The 19129-nt window shown below is 40.4% G+C and overlaps 1 protein-coding gene across 1 annotated transcript in view; it reads right to left on the reverse strand.

Moving 5' to 3' along the window:
* The window catches only part of NIPAL2 (NIPA like domain containing 2), a 52288-nt gene that overhangs the window by 14132 nt on the left and 19027 nt on the right, over positions 1-19129 (reverse strand). The window contains exons 3-5 of the mRNA XM_074894255.1: positions 17610-17781; positions 7468-7527; positions 5386-5507 (exon numbers count right to left, since the gene is read on the reverse strand). Of these exons, the coding sequence (XP_074750356.1) occupies positions 5386-5507; positions 7468-7527; positions 17610-17781 (354 nt within the window). The remainder of the gene's footprint in view (positions 1-5385; positions 5508-7467; positions 7528-17609; positions 17782-19129) is intronic.

A 19129-nucleotide genomic window follows, 5' to 3' on the forward strand; every position in this document is an offset into this window, starting at 1 on the left:
TGCAGGACATCTGCAGCTGCCAAAGCAGCTTTACATACACTATGCATTGTCCAAACTTGCTCCTTCAATAACATCTGACAGCTAAATGATGACAGTTAAATTTACTGACTTGCTGTTAATGTGTCTCTTTGTAGATTCCCTTAGTAACTCTTGCCTTTTGCCATCTCAAAAGTGTGGGTAATCTCCCTCCTATCCATGTTGCCCAAATACCCCTCTATACCTAAAGAAAACAGCAAGTGCAAGAGCCAAAAACTTCCGTGAAGCCCAGCAGACTTAGAAAAAGAGGGATAATGGACCTCTGCACTGAGAGCTGCTCAGAAGCCTGGTAGCCTTAGAGACAGCATGAAGAAAGAGAAGTTCATTTGTGCATATTGGAACGCAATCAAATGGGGGAAATAAGAGAAAATAAGATTGTCATCATTACTGAATATGGTTATTGTCATTTTTTGACAACAAAACAAGTCAAAGAAAAACCTCATGTCTATCTCCTTGGTTTTGTCACCAACATACTATTTTATGTTTTATAATGCCACACCACTCTTAAACCAACAGTCCCATAAGGCAGCACTAGACTCAAAAATACCTGAGTGTTGTGCTGATGAAATTTCCAAACAAGTGACTGAACAGTTACTAGTGGCGGTTATATAATGTAATATAGCTGATTTCTCATTTTGGAGAGTGACTGCAGCAGGAAAGCAGTCATCAGTTACATTCAGTTACTAAACTTCTCTACCACAATCACACCTCCCCCAGTTTAGTAGTGTTCAAAAATATGAACAGAACATAATTATGCTTTAATTCATTTTTTATTTACTTTCATGCTGATCCCTTGCTCCCAAAGACAGCTGAGAGACAATTGCATTTCAGAACATTAAAAACACAAATTTGGATTTTACATCACCTTTCTTTAAAAAATGTCAAATATTTATCACAAGATTTTAAAAAAACGCAACAAAGTGGTTTTGTTTTGGGGTTTTTTGTAAAAAATATTGAATATAATAAAGCATTTTGGTGGTGGTTAAAAAAAAAAAAAAGCATTCCCTGACTAGTCCTTGTTTAATAATCTTTGCAGTCTCTTGTGAAGTGCTGGGCTCTTCTCCCTCCAGACTGGCATGCCTCCCCACCAGCCTTGCACCCAGAGGTGAAGGCTGGGCCACCAGATACTAGAAAAGAGGCTTTTGCCTCAGTTTCACAGTAAGTAACTTGGCCAGCCTCCCCAGCTTTATTCAACAGTGTAACACTGGGTATGTCTAAATCAGGAACCAAGGCAAAAGTCATGTTAAGATCTGCAGACATGTGAGTTCATCTTGGCCTCCCTGTGGAAAACTAAAACAGGGGTTCGAGGGAACTCGAGAGGAGAAGTAAGGTAGCAGCTTCACTCTTCATACCACTGGCAAACACATCTTAGGGCCAGAGGGGAGTATCACATTATCAGACTGCAGCTACAACAGCCTCCAAATAGCTTCAGTTGCTATTTTGACAATGAACAATTGCTAACAGAATAGAAGAAAGCTGTGCTAAATAAATGTTCCCCACATGGAAAGATATCCAGACTAAGAAAGAAGTTCCAGAGATGTCCCACGTATCCTCTTTCATGACAGTTCAGGACTGGCACACAGGATGGGATGGGACCATGGCATGAGGTGACACAACACTGTGAGATCTGCTTCTGCCCACAATGCAAACCCATCACCTCTCGCAGACCCTTGGACTGGTTTCCACAGAGTGTGCAGAAACCTATGAGACAACCCTACTGTAGGCAGCCAGCTACACCCCAGGTATTGATTCATTTTATATCCCCTAGACAACTTTAATCACAATGCCAATAGAGGGAAGCACCATCATCTGCCCTGTCACTTAGATTTCAAACAACACAAGAACAATCATCCAAAAATCAAGCCCAGGGACATTTGCTGGCTTCAAACCACTCCATCACACCATCTCTGGCATTCCACTCCCTCTTCTGCCTCACTCTGATCCCCAGAGTGACAGGTAGTACTGAGCACCACCGACCTTGACTGAACCAGGTCATCACTGTTGGCTCTGTCCATAAGTCCTCTGTCATTCCTCATCCTGTCATCAGCTCTTCTCTTGTTAAAGTTACCATAAAGCCTCACTGTGATCTCTCCATGTTTAAAAGCAAACAAACCCACCAAGAACTCACTTCTGAAAGGAAACAGCCAAGCAAAACCATCAAAAGGGCATAAAAGAGTCCCTGATGGCAGCTCTGGAAGGAGTGCACAGGTCTATGTGCTTAGCTACTTGTGCCTCCTGGGCAGCCCCAAGAGCAGCAGTGGTGTGGGGCCATAGGTGGCAGTCCTGTGGTTGAACCTGGGGAGAAAGCTGATGTTTGCTTTTCAGGCCTATTATTTAAGTTTACTCAGCTCTGTCAAGTCTCGCACACTAAGCATGAAATTCAAACAATTAGTTCTCACCTTGTGCTGCCCAGCAGCCAACCTATTCTTCCATGGTTCTTTGCCACTCGGTGACCCACCAACAGATCACCTTTAATTCCAAGGCAAAGGAGAGGCCATCACATTGAGTGACACTGCAAGCAGAGTGCCTGGCTCCTAACAGGACCTCACGCAGACAGGAACCCTTCTGGGGTGCCCCAGCTGCTGCCTACAGTTGTCTCCTGAGAATTACCCAAAATAGTGCTCTTTCTCATAGTTGATAGCCGTGGTAGTGTTAAATACAAAGTCCAGGAATGGGAAGTGTGTAGGTTATATCAGCTTCACATATTCTGATTAGAGGAATTGAAAGAAATTGACCTGCTTACGATCATTTTTGCTGTTGTAACTAATCTCTCCTGAAGTCTCCTCAAGTCAACATCTCATCAACATTTTTTTATAATCATGATGTTTTCCAAGTTTCTAAGCATTACCAGAAGGTGCCAGAACAAAATACCGCATTGTCTGCCTCAACTCTTTTTCTGGGATATACAGGAACATAGAGACCAAAGAATCAGGAGGGTCTTCTAGGCACTTTGAAGGAAAAGCAGAAATGCTTTGAACCTGATTTTATAGAGATTAAATATTAACAACCCAATACTCACTAGGCTTCTGTTTAGGGAAACCTAAGAGCTTCATCTATAATTGATGTCTTCTGTAGTGACTCAAAGTGCACATAAGCAAAAGAGAAAAAAAACAAGCTAGGATAGTCATTCTTGTTCAGACATGATTATGCTACTGCAAAGTCTCAGAAGGTGACTCAAAGTTGTCTCATGTGGGAACTAGAGGCTATTTCTGCAGAACTCTTCTGATGCCAGTGGAGTGCCACATGGGGATGGTTTATCACCCACACAGAACATTTTGTACCACTGGGGCTTTGTATTTCTCAGCAGACCACACTTCGGGGCTACTTTTAGAAAGACTGTTGGACTGCATTATACTGCTGTACTGTCTCTTTGCTATATATTTATACTGGAAACTCTGCAACTTCTGCTGCACTTTTTTATATCTCAGCAGCCAACCTGTGCTAGGCATATTACAAACATTTATGAAGAGCTAGTTCCCTGCCCAAAGAGAATGCTTACAGCAGGGTTTACTTGAACTTCCAGCAGCATACCAGGATAATCAAGCTGCTATCTCAGAGTCTCTTGAGGAGTCTTTCACTCCTCCCTCTTCTTTGGACAGACGAAGCTCAAACCAGATGAATTCAGGGAGCAGAAGGAACAAATAAAGCTTGATATGTTGTTGAGTCAACAAGATTTGCTGTGTACTTGCTCCATCCTTCCCTGCAACCCATGCTGTACATGTAGAATTGGATGCTGTCTGAGGCAGGGAAAAGAGAAAAGAGGGGAAAGAAAGTCCAGGGGTTATCTACCACCTCCTCATAATGTCTCCTAAGAACAATACAGCACAGTCTTCCTAGGCATTCAACTGTGTTCTTACTAACTTTTCCTGAAACAAAGTCAAAAAAGTCCTCAGATGGGGAAAGTCCTTTTCCAGCAACCTGCTGGTTTTAAGAAAATGTGAACAGCATATGGCACAGAAATGGTGTCACTGGGAGTGGATGGGGAGTTTTGTCCCTCCACCACCTCTACACAAATGGGTGAGATAGCAATTTAAAATCAGTGCCTAAGATGCCAGGCTGTTTTAGTATCTATATGTAGAATTGCATGGTAGAGGGGGATATTCAGTAGGAAAAGTCCTTCAGTGAGCACTGAGACCCCTGTTTGAACCCCCTCTTAAAGAAGTCCCTCTCGCTCTGCTGATTAGATGGATTTGCTGAAGCTCTTGCTGAGGCTGAAGCTACCCTTACTGAATACCCCAAAACTCTTGGGCATTGTCTTCAAAAACCTCTCTACTGCCTGACTGAAAGTGCATGTTGTGGTTTACAAAGCATGATCATTAATTTCTTCCACTGAGCTGTATCACCATCTTTCAGGAGCAGAAATGCAGAAAAATGCAGAAATGCAGAAAAAATTGAACAAGAGGACCAACATTTTTTGTGGTAGCATGTACTTTCTGCTTAATCAGTAGTCTCATGGATAATTAGATGTATGTAAAGACTGCAGGTTGGCTAAAAGATTAAGGTGCTTAAACTGTCTATTCAGTGGCTTTCTAACTGAGCTTCCTACTAGGAAAAGCCCGGGCACTAATAATCTAACCCAAGAGAGTGACTTTACTGGGAAGAAAGTAACTGTTTCTAAAACTCCTATGTTGCATCTTTTACATTCAGCTGGAGGAACAAATTTTCAGCATTCCAGAGGAAAAGAGAGAGAGAAATTCCTCCTACTCACTCTGGTCTTGTTCCTGATGCTAATTAAATACATCAAAGAAGATGTACGTATTTGAAGTTTGTATATAGATACTTTAATCAAAATGGTGGTTTTGTATTTGAATGAAAATTCAGGTTCAGATTAACCTGAGCGGCAGCAAAGCAGGCCACCTGTCCACATGACAACTCCATACAAAGCTCCTTTTGGCCAGGCTTAACAACATGGGGATAAACCAGAGTGATATGAAAGAAAAAAGCAGAACAAGAGCATACATAGCCTGATTTTTAAAAGGCCAAGTCCATCACATTCCAGAAAAGCATTGAAACTTAGATGTACATGCAGACAGTGTGGCATGAACACATCTACAGTTATTATAAGCAGTGCCAATATTTAGGTTCTCCCTCAAGCCCACCAAAATCCAAAATCTTTCCATTCTTCATAATCCTGCACAACTGTGACTTTCCCGTGCACATAGTTTGAAAGACATATTTTGGTTCAGCATATTTTCAGCTTGGGGACCAGGGTGATGACCCAGAATTGCTTATGAAAATCACACAATTTGTTTTCAGGACCAGTTTTTCTGCCACTAATTCATAATGCTGCAAAAAGCCCAGTAACCCCAGTTTTTCTCATTTAAGGAGTAGTATGAACCAGATACTCACCAAATATACCAAAAAGGGCCAGCCCACTAAGTAATTCTGTACTCGTCTTGCTGTGAGCTCTTGGGGTACATTTGGAGCAAATGTCACCAGCAAGTATGTCCCTGTTACTGTCAGTGTTCCTCCTTTAAAGAAGACACATTATTTTGGTAATACAATATTTGGTAATCATGGTCATCCTTGCTCTCCAGATGATTTGGAAATAGTCTCTAGAAGAAAATTTAAGTCCATTTAATCAGATCTGGGCTTAGGTAATTGGGTTGCCTTTATCTAGTGTAATTTTTATTAAAAACTCAAAGGATTTTGGAAATATGAGAAAAGCTGTCAGTAAAGCCTGTCAGTAAAGCAGTGTTTTTTCAAATATTCTCAATTCTAATACCAAGTTCATGACAAAGGAGAATCGATCCTTTGTATTTCTCACAGGCACAAACCAGGTCACAGAAACTTACCCTAAACTGAAAGGACAAGTTGCTTATAAGGCAGACAGCTAGATCATTAACCAGTGTAAATAAACATAACTCTCCCAAAGTCAGTGTGGCCACAGAGATCTGCACCAGCTATGGACCTGCCCTGGAAACATTAGGTGCAACACATATGTTCCAGTCCAATGCTTACGTGAAGCTGTCATGAAGCCAAAATTTTGACCGCTCCCTGTTGTATTTGCAGACCTATGAACCGTTTTATAAAAGGTTGATTTGCAAAAGACTGTTCAGCCATTAAGTTGCCAGGGCCCCTTTTCAAGGTCGAACTCACATTATTGTGCTTTTAATAAAAATCTGGAAGTTCTGCCTTGTGGACAGCCAACTGACAAACACAGATGTTCATCGACGTATCAAGATAGAAGTGAGCCCATCCTGAGCTCATAAACTGTATTGGATTAAGGAAGATATTAGCTAATCAATTTTTTTTCAAGTAATCTTTAAATTCTTGGCAAACCTATGAATCAGTGTGGAATACAAGGCTCAGGGATACAAAACAAAGCACATCCGGAGGGCTTTGCTGGCACTGCTATTGCACACAGTTCCTTTGGAAAAGCAGAACTGTTCTATATTTATGTGCTTGCAAAAACATCACCATATTTCCCATCATACAGCTCATTCCTATGGAATGTAGCAACATTGTTAAATCCTTCTTGCAAAGTTGAACTCACAGAAATAAAATAAATCAGTGCTGAACACTGGTTAAAGCAACACACAATGTATAAGGCCATAAGGGAAACATGATCAGTCAAGGGAGGGGGGTTTTTGAATGTAGCAGCTGAGCTGGCAAACTTGGACCCCAAACCTATATAAATATTATATAGTAGTCCTGGAACAATACCGAGCAGATCTTTCCAAAACATTCATGAGAACAGCTGGGATGTCCTCGTTATATTATGGACAATCAAGCCTAGATGCTAGGAACCCCACAGAAATATCAGGTGCCCTGTAGCAACATCAGGTGCACTGTCCCACCCAAGATGGCTTGGTGTAAAGCCCAAACCCTGAAATATGCTTGTCTCTCATTACTACTGTGTTCAAGCTGGGCAGTTTTGATATGCAAAAAAAATCTTGGACACAGACAAAAAGATGACATGCTTTTACAGGAAAGACCATGTTTCCCAACAAAACACTTGACAACATGATTATTTGTTCTTTGGAGTGATAAAACTAATACCAAAAGGGAAGTTGTCACTTTTAATTGAGCTTAAATTTTTGTTCAGCGTTTATGCAGTAAGAAAAAAAATCTTATATTTGAATGACTAACTCAATAACTTCATTGTTTTTATTAAAATTGTGTTGTACTCATAAAGATAATACTAAATACAACCTCAGAGGCAAAAACAGACAACGAAAATAAATTTGAGCAATAAGGACACATAAGGAATGAGTTATGGTTATAAGAGCCGAGGATTTGGGAATGAAGTTTTTTCCACATGCATTGAAGATTCGCTCTCTTTTTGTCACTTCTTCTCAATTTTGAAAGTATCTGCCTCGAAACACTTGCTTGGGAGAGTGGGAGTGTGAAGGTGGGGGGCTGCGTGAGAGTTACAGCTTGCTAAGCATATGGCGACACAAATGTCCATATTAGCAAACGCTTACTTACCCAATATATCAGCAGCCCTCATGGTCTTCTTTAGGAATAAGACAGAAATAAATGCACTACCTAAAACAGAAATATAAAGACATTTTTTATATTTGTTATAATATCAAGTGCTATAGCAAAAAGCTGCCCTCGGCCAAGTTTAAATATATCTCATGGCTGTTGTCGTTGTACCATATGATGATATAACCAGCCAGGAGTCCATTCCGGCAACCAACCAACCCTCAGTCTTTGTAAGATTTTAAACGTATCCAGCAGGCTCTTACGTGGCTGAAGAGATGAAATACCCTTCCCATCTCCCACACAGGCACTGCTTAAACTGCTCTGATTCAGTCATGTGTGGAAGTGTCAGGAAAGCTGGGCACCGATCAGCCTTACCATTTTACTCCTCATTTTGCTACCAACTCACTACATGGACTTGCTCAAGGCAAATTGCCTCATAGAGCGATAAAATTCTGCTTCTTTAGACTTCAATATATTAGAGGCTTATAAGCAAAGTAGCAGCAGTACAATTGCAAGGAAGAAAGCCACTGCAAAAGCGTAGTATTTAGTATGAACTAAGAGAGTGGTCATGATGTCTGCAAACAAGCAGGTGGAGGAACCAACATATGTACCATACAGGAGCACTGCCCATGGTCTTCTAGAGTGACTTGTAATGAGGAAACAGACAAATGGAAGTGAGACCTGGAAATGACCTCCTCTTCCATTGACAACGCTTTCCCTTGTTCAGCTCTCGCATCTCCTCTCTGCCAGCTCCTAACCCTCCCTCTTTGGGATGTGCAGCAATGGGTGGGTGAGCAGCAGTAGTGGTCTGGTTGGGATTAGAAATCAGCAGCTCAGTGTGGACATGTGCTAGAGAGGGAAGGAGGGGACTTAAGATGGATGAGACTGTTGGCCACCTGGGAGAGACAGCTCTATTCCAGCACACAACATTAGAGCATCTACCCCTAAGGAGAAGCAAAAGAGGCTGAATAGCTCCTATGTAAGAGATGAAGAAGGGCCTTTGGGAGAGGTGCATCGGTAATGTTAGATTCATTTAGAAACCTCAGAGAAAGACTCTGCCCAGGAGGGACAGTGAAGGGACACATTGAACCTAAATCATGGGATGCTGTTCCAAGAGCTCTGTTCCTGACTACAGCATGAAATTCTTGGTTTATTCTTGAAATAACAGTTCAACCTTTTTGCAACCATCTTTGCCTTAGTATCTCTATTGTTCTGATGGAAAATTTAATTTGTGGTTAGATAGTAGATGTACTCTAGATAAATCTAGAGAGGTTCATACCAAGAGGTAAACAGAGAACTGAAATTCAGCATCATGTCTGTGTTATCCAGATATAGCAGAAGTCATAAGTTTAGACTGTATCAAGAGTGATGGAGGTCTATGCAAAAGAATAAGTAATATAAAAGAATCTTCAACTAAAAAAGCCTCACTGAAAGCTGCCTGACATGGTTTTCTTTATTCAGTGTTTCAGTGACAACTTTGCTGGAGAAAGACACTGGTATCCAGGCAACACTGGTAATAGCAGAGCTACCTAGGTTTAGAAAAGAGACAGGACAAAAACCAGGAAAGAAGCAGTCAACCCAAGAGAGTGCAGAAATTAATTACTGTTCTGTCTCCCTACTGTCATAGCTCTGCCAAACCCCACCTCAGCCCACCCACCTAAGCAGTCACTGTCACAACAAAAGACCTGTGCTTAATGAACTGATGCCTCAGGGATTTTTTTTTTTTCTTTTTTGAGTACCCCATTGTCTGGGCTCTCTGCATTCAGCGGAGTTCTGGTAAACGCAATCTAGCATTCAACGCCAGTGTTGGCATCCAATTTGGGGTGAGATGAGTTATGCCCAAAATTCCACTGCCTACTTCTCTGGAGATGACAAATTGCAGCTTGGGGGGATCACAATCCTGAGGCTGGCAGTGGGCACAGGGAGGCACTGGAACACAGCCAGATAATGAAACTTGTCACTCAGCCTGTCATCCACTTTAATAATGCATTCAAATGTGGCAAGCTCTTTCTCCAGAGATAGATAATAATGCACAAGAGATCATGAGCTTAACAGAATGTATGTATAATTAATGCTCTGTATGATGTGTAATATATAGATGAATCTAAAAATAGGAAAGGTTTTAAGAACGTATATTAGGCCATCTGGGATTGGAGGAAAAACTGAAGTAAGAGGGGAGGTGCAAAACCAAGGTGAGGAAAGCAAGACCCAGGAAAGACTGAACACAAAAGACAACTGTTCCTATGGATAAGCCACCAACAGTTTATATGTATTCAAGTGAGGAAGAAAAGCAAATGGGCTAAATCCAAGCGAAGAAGCAGAGAGCAGTTACACAGACCTGATGAGGTGCTAGAGGAGATACGTGACTGATCAGAAGCCTGGCAAACCCTGGCTATTATTCAGCTTCAGGGCTGAATTTTAAGCAAGTTACAGTAGCACAGCCAAGAGAGCACCTTGTTACCACACACTGGCTAACAAAGTATTTTAATTTTTTTTTTTTTTTGTTAATTTTCTGGGTTTTAAGCTCCATAAATTTGGCTTTAAATTGTCTTTTATGTTCTTCAATTTGGGGGGGGGGGGGGTCTGAACCAAGGTAAATCAAAGAAACCAAGGGCAGATCATCTTTACACAGACAGTGGCTCACTAGAAATGATGGGTCAGAGGAGGAGGGGTATGAAGGGAGCCTGTGAGCCCTAGGACTGCAGGCTGGCATTTGCTCATTTTGCCTTCTGCTGGCTTTGCAGATTTCCCTGGCCAGCAAGACAAATGGCAGGCACCAATGTGTACCTCAGGAGCCCAGTGAGAAATGCACAGCCCTCACAGATCTTCCTTCACTCCTTTGGGCTCTGGCTTACAGTCTCAGGTGTATTTAGCTGCTTAAGACATTAACTCCTCCAGAAAAGGCAGTTTAAGACAGTATGCTAGATGGCCAACACATTATCTCCACCATCCCCTCTCTGCCTGGTGGCCTCCAAGCTGACCCTGCTGTGAGCAGGAGTTTGGGTTAGGGACTTCCTGAGGTCCCTTCCAACCTAAGTTATCCTAAGACTCTGTTGAACCCTTGGCAGAAAGGTGGGCATCCAGAGGCCACAGCTAAGCCTACCAGATATATGAGTTAAAGCCCTTACTACATCCCATATTCAGCTCCTAAAATCAGTCCTGCCAAAACCCCTGTGCTCAGCTCCCCAGACTCTACTCCTTTCCCACCCTCCCTCAGACCACAGGCGAGGTCTAACAGCAATGTTACACACTTGCACTTTCCTCGTAGCCTGCTTCCCCTTCACCATGATTTCACCCCATCACTCCAGCATGAGTCTAACTTCCTACCACCCAGCCCCAATTTTCTTTTTCCCACGCCAGGGTCCTCTTGTTTCCCCTCTGTCACAGAAGGTATGTGCCTTCTCCTCCTACACCATTATACTGATGTGGGAAATAAATCACTGAACATTATGTTCAACTCTACAGATGAATAGACTGAGGAACTTGGGCAATTGCTGTGCTGAAAAGTATTAATGTGTCTTTGCAATTGTTGTTTGCCTGTTGTTTTTTTTCTTAAAAAAAAAAAACTATAGACAGTTCTAGAGATTGAGATCTGTGTCAGAGTGAAAAACAGTCTCTCTCTTTTATTTTTTAAATTGGTCAGTAATAGAATACAACCACACAGAAATGCAGACAAAAAAATTGTGTCGAAATATAAGCTGGCAACAGCTTGGCAACAAAACAAGCAATTTATCATTGTTCTGAAGCCTCATTGGTTTTGAACCACTGGTTTTAGCAATACAACACATGCAAAATCTAAGACCGAATTGTCAGCCTGTAAGTCATTGAAGAAAAGACTGCATCCCTGGTTGTCTGAGAAGACTTGTATCCTTTGGGTGAAAGAGAATATTTTCCGCTTTTTAACTAATTATTAAGATAAATCTTTCAAAATGAGGCACAGGTCCTATTCTCACTGAGAGTGGTGGTGGATAGCCTGCTAGATCAAGAGAAGGGCAGAAAATCTGGGAGATGATCTGTTAAGGATTAAACATTACAGAACCAACACATCCTAACGAAATCCTTGAGTTCATTTCATGCCTCTATAGAGTCATACTTATATTAATATCCACAAATTGAGAAGTAAATAGATCCTGTAAAATACCTGTATGTATATGACAGAGCCTTTCTGAAAGCTCATGAAACTCTTCAGTCTGGAAATACAGTTAGCATTTCAAAATAAAAATATTATGACTTAGCACTACATCAAAATCATGAGAAATAAAAACTATTGGGTAAAAAATGGGAAAAAGTTTGTTCAGGAGCTTAATTGTTATGTTGAAACAATTTAATCTTCTCATACATCAGCATAAAACAGGCTGGTTTGTATTCATTATTGAATTAATATATAGTCACTATACATTGAAAGAGTATATATTCACATTATTGAATAAATATATATTCACTGCAGCATGTGAATTTCAATTTAAATTGAAAAAATGGTAGAAGTGTCCATTTTCTGCATGATATGCAATTAAGTACCTTAAGGGAAGGCTGTAATGGTGCTACACATAGCTTAGTCAGCTGCTCATTCTCTTAGGAGAGCGATCATTTATGATTATCTCCATATGTGGGTTTTCTCCAGCACAAACAGAAATAAAGAGTAGTGTGATATGTGGGTTCTGCCACTAGCAGACACTGAATGGTGAGAACCCAGCTCACAAAACAACTCCTCTGCCTCCTAGACATGAAGGCTGCAGTTAGGATTGTTTCTTGTTTGTTTCTTTAAGAAAGGGATAATACACAATAGGAGACATTAAGATGGAAAATACATACTGATCCGTAGAGTGTATTTTCTGTATTTTGTCCAATCTAGGCTTAAAAAACTCAAATGAAGGAGTGTCCATCACTTATTTTTCCTTCCCAAAACTATATACCAAATAAGTATATTTCATTATTAAGTTGTTTTCCTGGTACTGAGGCTATTTATGGATCTCGTATTTCTACCTCTATTGTCAGGTCTTACACTAAATAATTCCTTTCATAACTGTTCATAACTTCAAATATTAGCATATCTTTTCCTCTTTTCAGTTGATGAGCTTCATGTACTATTTTAAATAGATTAGTGCTCTCCTCATAAATGCATAGATTGCTTTTACTGCTTCTGTCTTGTCCAACAGTTTTCCTATAAAACCACAAAATTTAATATCTGCCTCAAATGTTCATTCTGTTAAGCTTAATTGATTTGGTCAGGTAAAGGCATTTAAAACAGCTCAGTTTGCAGAATACTTTTGTACCCATTTCACTGGTGGTCTGGATGAAATACCAAAGAAGGAGTACTAGCCATGATTCAAACATTTGCACCTCTCCCAGTCTGTGCAACAAGAAAAACATTTCACATTGAGACCAAGCATTTACTCTGTTTTATGCAACTTAAGGGCCTGTCTCCATCTAATGAAGCAGTTTAAGCTCACCCAGTTGCTTTTGCACTAAATCTATGCACTAAATCTACTTTATGCAGACTGACCCTCAGTCTACCTTCTAAGGCAAAGAAATTCAGGACCATCCCAGTACAGAAGCACTTGGAGATGCTTTAATCCATCCCCAAACTCAAACTATTGTAGTCTGCCATACAGTCAGGAAGATCTGGAGAGATGATGAGGTAGGTAGTACTTTTGATCACTGCAACTCAAATGAACAGGAGGTTGAGGGGGGAGAGAATGGGGAGCAGGTCTTCCACAGGGGATCCAGAGGCCGCACACTAAGAGGGAGACAAGAAAAAAGGCTGAACTGATGAGGTTGCCAGTCATGAGAGGTATGTGGTTTAGCTGAAGGATAGCGTGAAAAAATTATTTTAAAATGTGCTCAAGCATTTTTATTAAGCATATTCAGAAGGAAAGGACCTGGTTTGGAGAAAGGAGTCATGCTCACAGCCTTGGAGCAGACTAAAATCTCTCTCTCTCATGCAAAGGGCTACTAGGGGGGACAGAAGGACAGGCCGCTAATGCCTGTGCACAAAGCACAAGGACAGGCAAGTCCATGTGCACTCTGCAGGAACTGACAGATAAATCACAGCTGGTTTTGAGTGCCTGTAGCACCATCTCCACGGTGGAGTCTGCATATAGACAAATGATGCCTGAGAATCAACTTGCCCTGAGACTATTAGCTTAAAACCTCCTTGATCTTATCCTGCCTACATCTCAGATATACTGTCTTGCTCAAGGTGAGGGCAGGAGCTTGAGGAAAACCAGTCTGCTGACCTACTGTGAGTTATTTCGGGGTAGACAGGGCACAGGTATGAGGAGGATGGATGCATTTAGACTTGGTGGGACCAGGGTTGCCTTCATGGCCAGAGCTCTGTGTCAGGGAGGATTAACACAAATTTGGAGAAACTTAAAGAATACCTGCATGCATAGCCAGAGTCAAACAGAGTTAGCTCTGCCCAAGACATCCGGGAACAAATTCATCACATTGACTACTCAAACCTATTGTTAGTTTATATGATAGATATTAATGGTGCACTGAATACAAAGAAAGATACTACAGAATTTATTCAGTTGGTGTATGACCTCTTGATAGCTATCCTGCACAGTGAACATGTAACAATTCTAACATTAAATATTAGTATTGGAAAAGTGGTAGACAAAACATGAAACATTTTTCCCTGTCCTTAATGCCAATATCCTGATAAAAAAGCAAGCCAAATATCAGAGAAATTGCTCAAAAGAGAGACCATTAAGGTGAGCTTAATTCTAGAAACTGGATTATAGGACATACACACTGCAGAGAGAAGGAAGAACCCTGAAAATCCTTTTGTTACATCTTCTAGACAAGTACAAATGAAGTATTTTAGAGAATAGTCTGGTGATATTTCCCAGTTCTCATTAGTAACAGAGTTCTCAAAATCCCAAGTTCTTGGGCCACAAAGATGTTACATTACAGTGAGTAGGAGAAATCCTTTTCTACTAGACTATCTGAGAATCTTTTTCCTAAAGTACCATCAGGGACAATTTTCAAAGCCTAAAGCAATTTTTTGCCCCACAGCTATTTAGAAGGAGCACATAAAAATGCACAGGGATCTCCACAATGTCAGTCTCAGTGAGTTAAGTGTAAAACAACTCTCTCTAGAATGACGAAAACTGCAGAAGAAATGATCTCTGATACTACTTGGCCTCTTGTCATCCCCACCCCCAAGTTATTTCTGCAGGCAAAAGCAAGACAATGAGCTAAAGACCACAGTAGCCTAAAATTACCCGAGCTACATGTAAAACATGATTTTTAATTTTTAAGTATAAAAAGCCTTTTAATGATCACATCAAACATGTATTACTCCTCCACTTTTAAATTAAAAATTTACCAATTTCTCCTCTTGAAGAAAACAACTGCTGTCTTCTCCAACTATTTAAAACCCTGAACAGATGTAGAGCTTGCATCATTGCAACCACACACAGAAATACTTCCACTGTGCAAGAAGAAAAATAGAGTCTTTGTAGCTTAATTCTAAGAAAAAAATTTAAAATCTACTGGTGTCATGCCAATTCATGGTCTGTGGTGCCGGATTCTTTCTAAAACCAGCCATCAGAAGCACCCAGCTCAAAAGAATAAGGCACAAACTTTTCACTATTTAATTGATACCGGGTTAAGTGCAAAATGCAGTTGGATGCAGTTAAATGTGGTAGCAGAGCATAATAGATGTTGGCTCCATCTATTTTAAGACCCAGGATGCTTCCCATCTCAAAGGTCTGGAGATATATGATGGGTACAGCCCAAATCTATTCTGGAAAGAGACTCCAGTCTGCCTTATCCTCTTCCAAAACCCTGGTTTCCAAGCAAAGGAAACATTCCATGCAGACCCAGAGTGACAGAGATCTTCAGAGAATCCCCTAGATGAATGGGCATACTGCAAAGCACGTTTCCCCTCAGTACAGCATAGGTACTGAGTACCCAATGTCAGTGAGAGTGAGCTCCTACCATGTGGGATGTGCTGACACTAAATTTGAAAAAAAAATTATTATCAGGATGGTGGACTTAGGGTTCAGATACACATTTGAAGTTTGTTATCAAGTGCTTAATTCCTTAATTTAAAAAAATAACTTATGAAAGACACACATTCAACAATACCTCAAAACAACTGCCAACTAGACTGTGCAAAGTCCACCCTCCACCACCTGAACCAGGTCACAACTTAATAAGAAAAATATTTATTGATCTTTTAAATTGGAAGACCTGCTGCCTAAACTATCCTTTGCCCAGTTGTTAGCAGATGATGCCCTAAGTGATGAACTCTTCTAAAATTAAAAGGATGCTCTCGCTCTCTCTCTGGCTTTAATTTCAGAAGACAGGAAAATATCTAGTGGTAGGAAGTGTTACTGGGAAGTTGTTATTGTAATTGGCTGTCTATATAATTTTTACATTCCCTTCCTTAAGGGAATGTTTGCTAGACTAAATAAAATTTCAGATATCTCTATTGTTTGGGCTATGAAATGGTTACTGTCAGATGATATATGGGAATGGAATATAAGATATTAGCATGCTTTCTGGGGTCTTCCAGAATAAGCATTTTGGCTTGGTTAAAAAAACAACCCAAACAGTGGATGAGGATTTTGATAAGATATAACAGTTAGGAAAATAGTTTCTTGGTATTTGTTATAAGTAAGGGGAAATGGAGAATGCAGGAAACATGCAACATTTCTTTGCATACTGCAAAGGTAAAGAAGGAATCTGTCCAGATAAAAATCAGCTCTAAATGTGGCCTCTTCTTTGTAGCAGTTTAATAACCAATGGAATTTTTTCTCTTCCCACTGCTTTTCACTTCTTCTTTCTAGTTTTATATATTTGCATTTTATTTCATTTGAGCAACAAATTAGATTGGTCAATGACCCTTTATATTCAGAGACATCTGGAAATGTCTACAACTGTTAAAGATATAACTCCAAAATCACACTGGGATATGTCACATTAATTTACATTTTCATCTCAGGTAATATCTCATTCCTTTCTCTGAGAAATCTTTCCTACAATGGTGAACTACCGTGACTTTGTATCTCATTCTCCAAAATTCTGCAATAGTTTAACATTAAAGGTTACAGTAAATTGCCTGCAGTTTCCTTCCCCCACTATCTCTTTGCTAAATTGCACACACATATGGTTGGCTGCCTCCTTCCACCACAGCTGGGCAGTCCACTGGGAAGATAATTCATCTTTTCTACCTTCCCATGCAGAATCACTCACTGCAATGTCACTTCCAAGCATGAAACTGGTAGCTAGAGACAGACCATTAAATGGTATCACTTGTCAATAGCAAGCGAATGAACTCCAGTGTATGCAGAGCTGTTGTGATATCTCAGCTGTGGGTGTCTCAGCTGTGGATATGAAGCAACTCGATTAAGGGATATAGCTGCACCCTGTATTCCTGTTTTCACAGCCTCTGTACAATTTTGCCTTGTCCACTCTTCTTTGCATTAGCACAGCACGGTAACATGTTTTAAAATGTATGTTTCTTTATCAAAGAAACAGACGTACCTGTCAATACCTTAATTACAAAAAAAAATATGATTTAAAGAGTAAGATTATATCAAATGAGTCCTAAGGATAAGACTTCTGCTAAAGTCCAATTAATCTACACGTAAAGACACAAATGAACGACTTCAATAATGTCCATAAATAAACTAAACATTTCAGGAAATGTATAGGTCCTTTTTATCACACACTGCAGAATCAAGCAAGTTTGCTCATGTCAACATGAATCACAGTAGATGGGCAGGGGACAGGCAGCAGAAACTGCTTGGTGTGATGGTAACATAGAAAACACATTGTAGGTACTCAGGATCAGACCACAGCTCTGTGCAGTTAGCAAGATGCCAGCAGCCCCCCGCTTTGGGGGCTTGTAGAGCTGGCAGCACTGGTATAGCACTGGGTGACCAACTGGCAGGAACTAGCAGAGCACAGAGTGACACAAAAGACAGAACTACGGAAAAGGATATTAGGTAGAGGGTTTGTGTTAAACTGTCAGCTCATGTAATCATATGAATAATTTATTTTCAAACCACAACATGAACATTTTCCCCTCGTGTTCCTGCTGCAGCTGCTGCAGTATTATTCCTCTAGTCACAAACAAGTGTTGGATTAAAGTATGTACCCAAGCAAGCAATGGCAAACTATCTCACCTATGACAGATACACATCCCAGTGGAGCAACAAGAGCAATGGGTGCAAATCCATAGGCTGTGAAATTGCCCACCTCTCCAAGGCCCAGAAGGGTAATCCCGCACCACCATAGCTTGCTCATGTAGTAGGGCTTCGGCTCTGTTTGACAAGCCAGTCGGAGATGAGCACATTTCTAGAAAATTAATTATAAAGAACAGGCATGAAAAGAAAGACTTCCATTGTGTTCTTATGTCTGACAAAAGTGGAATAATTAAGGGGGCTGTCAACTTCAAATTCCAGGTGCGTCAAGATTTTCTTTTTACACATGACTTTCGGCTTCTTGTTGCAGACACAATGCTCTGTGTTAGTTCAGCGCTGCTTCAGATGTGTGCTTTCTTAGCCATGGTGGAAATCACTAACAAATTAGATCTCTGAATAAACATGAAAAATATTAAGTGAATACTAGCTAGTCTTCCTAGCTATCATTGCACACCTCTGTTCTTCTCTCAAAGCAAAGTTTGGCAGTTGTGCTGTGAATCTGAAAACACTCAAAGGCAGGAGATGAGACAGAATCAGAACTATGGCAACAACCTGGAAGAAGGGGACCAGACAACATGGTGTCCCTGCTCCATGGTACATATGCTTGCCAGAAATGCAATTTCAAAATGAAAAAGGCAGCACTTAATCACATCTGCTGTTGAGGGGACTCTAAATGCATTAAGTAGAATTTAGGATTTGGCTACAATCTCCTGTTTGACCTTAGAAGACGATCTCAGGTAAAGCATTATTTTCAGAAAGAAAACCAGCTATAATTCTATAAACAGGTATAATATATACTCAAGTAATACTTCATCAATGTTTCTTGTTACATGCAGAAGGTATCATTGACACATGTCATAATTTTTTTCTCTCGGCCTGTACAGCAAGAACCTGTATATAACAAGATAATTTGACTTTGATCATACTGGTCTTCTGAAACAGAGTCTGAGCAATGTCCATCAGGAAGGTGTAATGATTGGGAAGGATGCAATATTAGTTCTGCAGAATATCCTTTCCTTTTTTAGATTCCTCACCAGCTTCTCTGCACATGGGTCAAAAAAGTTGGAAACCAAATGATATGGTTATTGTAGTATAAATGGTGGTAACGCACATTTTTTTTTCTCCCTCATTTGATATTTGATTTTGGAAGTGCCCGTGCAGAGCCCCAGGGAAGTTGTAAACAATTTTCCTCGTACTCCCATTCTACTCTGTAAGCTGTGTTACAGCGTAGGGGCCAAACAGTAATATCTGTGATGATACACCATACTCTCAGTTGTTCCTCTTGTTGAGACGATGTAGCATGTTATTGCAGCTTCATGCTGTGGAACATGTTCAGGGAATGAAATCCTAGGAAGAAGTTTAGCCGTCCAAGGAGAAAAGAGCATAAGGAAATCAAACTTCCGTGAGACACAGGCCAGGAATTCACAGTAACATCCAGGATTTTGAATGTTCTATTCTTATAAATAAACAAACGCCCAATAAAGATCCAATTGAAATTAATA

Source organism: Strix uralensis, chromosome 1 (genome assembly GCF_047716275.1).
Source record: "Strix uralensis isolate ZFMK-TIS-50842 chromosome 1, bStrUra1, whole genome shotgun sequence".
In the NCBI taxonomy this organism is placed as follows: Eukaryota; Metazoa; Chordata; class Aves; order Strigiformes; family Strigidae; genus Strix; species Strix uralensis.